Here is a 5336-nt window from a genome sequence, read left to right as displayed (position 1 = left end):
GCGTGAGAGAGGAGAGAGAAAGCGCGCGAGCGAGAGGAACGACGCCATCAACAGCAAGCGGCGCGAGAACCCATCACCCCCCCACCCCCCACCCCATCCCCCTCCCCCCGATCCCCAATTCGCCTCGCCATGGACCACCACCAGCAGGGGCAGGGGCAGCCGCCGTCGCCGGCGGACGCCAACTCGAAGCCGCCGACGCCGTCGAGCACGCCCGCCTCGCGCCACGGCTCCGGAACGGCGCCCTCCTGGATGTCGTCCTCCGAGGGCGCCCCGCCGCGCGGGCCGGCGTCGTCGTCCGCCTCCTCGGCGCCGCCCACGCCCGCCTCCCGCACCGTCTACAGCGACCGCTTCATCCCCAGCCGCACCGGATCCAACCTCGCGCTCTTCGACCTCGCCCCCGCCCCCTCCTCCTCCGGATCTGCCGCCGCGGCCGCGCCCCCGTCGCCCTACTGCGCGCTCCTCCGCGCGGCGCTCTTCGGGCCCGACGCGCCCGACCGCCTCGCCTCCTCCGCCGGGGCCTCCTCCTCCTCCTCCGCGGCCTCCCCCGTCGGGTCCCCCGCCGGCGGCAACATATTCCGGTTCAAGGCCGAGGTGCCGCGCAACGCCAAGCGCGCGCTCTTCGCCGGCGGGGACGACCAGGACCTGCTCTTCCCCGGCATCTTCACCCCCAAGGGCTCCGGCCCCAGGAAGATCCCCAGGTCGCCCTACAAGGTTGGTTGGTCCCTTGCTTGCTTCCGATTTCACTTCTTGATTTGCTTTCTTGGTGTGGGGAATTCCTCTTTATCTCCCTCTCTGGTCGCCAAAGATTCGATTTTTCCTCATAATTTTCACGCCTAACTAACAAAGAGAGAATCTCACGGGAATGTGATTCTCCTGCCTGCTGCTTCTGCCAGGTGCTGGATGCGCCCGCATTGCAGGACGACTTCTACCTCAACCTCGTGGATTGGTCTTCGCACAATGTCCTCTCGGTCGGATTGGGGAATTGCGTCTACCTGTGGAATGCATGCAGCAGCAAGGTGTGTGCGCGCAACCAATGTCATCCTCGCACGATTTCTTTTCTGAGAATTGAAGGGAGAGAGATCATAATAAACAAGTTTATCGCTGCGCAGGTCACCAAGCTCTGCGATTTGGGGGCGGACGACACCGTTTGTTCCGTCAGTTGGGCGCAGCGTGGCACCCACCTGGCTGTAGGGACTAACCAAGGCACCGTCCAGGTTTTCATCTTGCTCCCATCTGAAATTGATCAAATGACATGTTCAGGATCTGTTAAAGTTTAGGATGATACTTCAATTCATTTTTGCCGAAAGCTTCAATTCAAACACAAAATAACACAGTAGTAAGCCTTGCATTGTGGAAACGACATCAAAGTAAGATTGTGAGAGTTTCAGAAATTTGCAATACTACTACAGCTCACCAGCAGGGTACTTTCATCAGGGTTTACTTAGTTGATGATAATATTTCTTCTTGGTTATACCAATTTCTGCTAGAAAAAGTCACGACCAATACGTCAAGTCAGTGCTGCGCACATACCACCAATGGATTGGGGAAACGATAAAGTTTTGTAGATAACCTGATATAATGTAAACATCATCTTTATCAATGTGTAAATTAGCCCATATTTCGGTTGGTAAAACTTAGTAATCCTGTTGATGTTTGGTATTGGTATAACAATTTGACATTCCAGGGGTGTCTAAATTCTGAATTTCTGATTATCTTATTTAGATATGGGATGCAACACGCTGTAAGAGAATGAGAACCATGGAAAGCCATCGCATGCGAGTAGGTGCTCTTGCATGGAACTCTTCATTGCTTTCTTCTGGCAGTCGCGATAAGAACATCCTTCATCATGATCTCCGTGCTCCGGAGGACTATGTTAGCAAACTCACCGGGCATAAATCTGAGGTAATATTCCCCTGACTATTCATATAATATGGCGTGTTATGTACTCCCTCCGTAAAGAAATATAAGAGCGTTTAGATCACTAAAGTAGTGATCTAAACGCTCTTATACTTTAGTGATCTAAACGCTCATATTTCTTTACGGAGGGAGTACATCATTACAATCTTTTACCGGTCTGTCCAATGTTTGGATCACCATATTGGTCCTCCATTTTGCAATTCCAAATAATTTATAATTTACTTACAAATTTCTGAACTTCTCAGGTTTGTGGGCTCAAGTGGTCTTATGATAACCGCCAGCTTGCATCTGGTGGAAACGACAACAAAGTAAGATTCATATCCATAAGTTTCCATCACAGTAAAGTGTATGGCACATGGTATTCAAGATCTTGTCTTCTTTTGCTCATGCTATTTTTTTCTTTCTTTTACTAGCTTTTTGTTTGGAATCAACATTCAGTACAGCCAGTGCTTAAGTATACTGAGCACACAGCAGCTGTGAAAGCTATTGCCTGGTCACCTCATCTACATGGCCTTCTTGCATCTGGTGGTGGAACTGCAGATAGATGCATAAGGTTTTGGAATACGACCACAAATACACACTTGAGTTCCATGGATACAGGGAGTCAGGTAATAATCTAGCTATCTAGTTTATCTATCAGCTACATGCAGCCCTTGTTTGTGTTTTTGAATTAAATTGATATCTTATTTGCACTTCCAAATTTTAAGTATAATCATATCTACCCTTAAGCCAGATAACTCTTGGAACCTTTTAGCACCATTACTGACTGAATACTTCAGCCATACCAATTCAACTAGTTTTCCTGCAAAAACTAGAAAAGATCTAGACTGGCTGAGCTCTGTTGTACAAAAACTGAAGTTTTGGATCACCTATACAGCTCTAATATAATGCAACCGAAGTCCTTGTAGTTCCATCCTTCTAGAAAGCACCAAATTTATATCAAAATGGCATCATGGATTCCTTTTGGAAACAGTCTATGGACATTTTACTTGCTATGTTTTTGTAGCTGTAGACAAAATTGATTCTTTTAGTTGTTCATGTTGGAGACCTGCACAGATATCATGTGTTCTGAAGGCACGGGATTGCTTATGTAGAATTGTGGAAGGGATAGAGTTAAACATGCTGATCTTTACATGTACTGATGATGCTAAATGTCTTAACAGGTGTGTAATCTTGTGTGGTCAAAGAATGTGAATGAGCTTGTTAGCACCCATGGATACTCCCAGAATCAGATAATAGTGTGGCGGTATCCGACAATGTCAAAGGTATGCCACAAGCTTATCGTGTAGCTCAATTATACCATACTGCCTGTCATTGTTGTTAATTGTGTCCATTCTCTCTATTTGTAGCTTGCCACATTGACAGGACATACATTCAGAGTATTATATTTAGCCATCTCCCCTGATGGACAGGTGAAATACTCTCTCTTTGATCCCTATATTACTATTGACCTGACATTTTTTTTAGTTTTCTTCTTCTGTTTGAGGTGTCCAGTGTACTTTGTTCTCACTGTTTTTTTTTCTTATCAACATCGACATCAACAGACAATTGTTACTGGTGCTGGTGACGAGACGCTCCGGTTCTGGAACGTGTTTCCGTCTCCCAAGTCCCAGGTACCATCTTAATCTTGAAAGTATGGTTTTCCTGTCTAAACAAATTCCACTTCAGGCGGCATCCGTCTAACCGTCTTCCTTTTCCTGTTATACAGAGCTCCGACAGCCTAAGTAGCATTGGAGCGACATCATTCGTTAGGAGCTACATCCGGTGAGTCGACGAAATGTAGTCATTTCGTCGAGCTTGTAAGGTTATTGCGGCAAGTATTGATGGTGATCAGCACCATTCAGTTCCCACACGACCTCCTCCGGTCCATCTGCCGCCGAAGCCAGCACCATTTTAGAGATTGCACGGCAGGGGACGATTGACTGGCTGGCTTGCGCGGATCCGATCCCCTGCCCCCGCGCCGGAAGCGGCGCATGTCTATTGTTGTAGGAGCGAAGGCGGGAGATGTTCATGCGAGAGAAGCATGGGCAGCCACACTCCCTCCTCCCGTTTATGTTCCCCATTGGAACTGCCCTGCGAAGCAAAGTGTTCCTTCGCATTGACTTACTCATGAAGCCCTTTTGATTTCATTCGTTGTGTTCTTTGGCCGCAAATTCTTCTTGTTTTAGGAACTGGTTACTGATGAGAAATATTTTGGCGTGTCGTTTCTGTACTTGACTGGTGATATTCAAGCCTGTGGAGGAATTCAGAATCTGGCCATGTCCTCTGATGGGATTCAGTGAGTCAAAATTACCATTCTGGGTGAAAATCCGCATGTTGATCAGCGGATTTTTTTCAGGTACCTCCTAGTGGTGGCAGTCACTGTTGTGTCCGTGAATGTGAGGGTGATTGGTTTTGGTTGGACGTCGCGATCGGACAGTGCGTGACAGCATCTCGCCCTCTTGAAGAGGCAAATGAAAGATGGGGTTATCCGGTTAGCAGCAGCTAAGGTCCCCTCCGCTGCCCGTCAACACCAGTACCTATCTATCTGTCTCTTTTCTGAGGTTCTCCACCTGGTCTAGTCGCAAGTTGGAGCACATCAGCACAGTGCACAGCTAACAGTGATGCTCCATGGCCATTGTAAAGGAAGATGGTGCATGATTGGATCACTGGAGAAGTAGCACAGGGGCCGAAAGTCCTACTCTGAGCTCGAGCTCAAATGCTACTGGCATGAACAACAAAACCGAAAAAAAAGAGAAAAACATTAAGGAATCATGATTCGTGGAAGTCGTGGCAAAAAAAGTAATAAAATCAGGGCTTGAAAATGCTTTCGAAAGTATCATCTTTGAAGCGTCGATTTTGTTTTTCTTGCCCTGACTTCCACAAATGTGATTCTGTGATGAAACTTTGCAAGCACTTGAAGCATTTCTTAATGTTTGCCACAATTGTTTTTGAATTTTTAAAGTTGTTAATGATTTTACTGTTCATCTAGGATCATTTGAGCCCGGGCTAAGAAACTCCATGTCCCACAGGGACACTTCTCTCTTGTCCTAGCGACCATTCATCAAGTATGTATGTGGCTATGTATGTGACCTCGTCGATTGAAATATGCTTACTGATTGAACCCGCCGTGACTCCATCATGAAACATGGTTTTCAACGAACAACTGCAAAACAGAAACCATGGTGTCGTCCCGTCAGCAAGACACTCATGGGACGCAGCAAGACTGCTAGCTTTCTTTCTTACACGATTAGGACGGAAGCAACTCATGTACCAGCACGAGCCGTGTTGTCTTGTCAATCAACCAACAACCAAAGCAAGCCGCGTTAATGGCTCGACTCAATGTGGTATTTTACATATGGTCCTTTTTGGCGTTGCACCGGCGATGACATCTTTGGTGTTGTGCTCTTCTCTCTATCTAATCTACTCCCTCCGTCCGG

The 5336-nt window shown here is 47.3% G+C and overlaps 1 protein-coding gene across 1 annotated transcript; it reads left to right on the top strand.

Annotated features, from left to right (window-relative positions):
- Window positions 1-321: 321 nt before the first annotated feature.
- Window positions 322-4191, top strand: LOC123093764 (protein FIZZY-RELATED 2; the record flags this gene model as incomplete). Its single annotated transcript, XM_044515814.1, is given in 10 exon segments — window positions 322-711; window positions 894-1016; window positions 1110-1214; window positions 1723-1902; window positions 2163-2225; window positions 2331-2525; window positions 3081-3182; window positions 3267-3329; window positions 3462-3530; window positions 3626-4191. Coding segments are annotated over 10 exon segments (1350 nt in total), but the record flags the coding sequence as incomplete, so codon positions are not given.
- Window positions 4192-5336: the final 1145 nt, after the last annotated feature.

This window comes from Triticum aestivum, chromosome 4B, assembly GCF_018294505.1.
Source record: "Triticum aestivum cultivar Chinese Spring chromosome 4B, IWGSC CS RefSeq v2.1, whole genome shotgun sequence".
Classification (NCBI taxonomy): Eukaryota; Viridiplantae; Streptophyta; class Magnoliopsida; order Poales; family Poaceae; genus Triticum; species Triticum aestivum.
The sequence above is the reverse complement of the archived record's forward strand: the minus strand, read 5'-3'. Positions and strand labels throughout refer to the sequence as shown.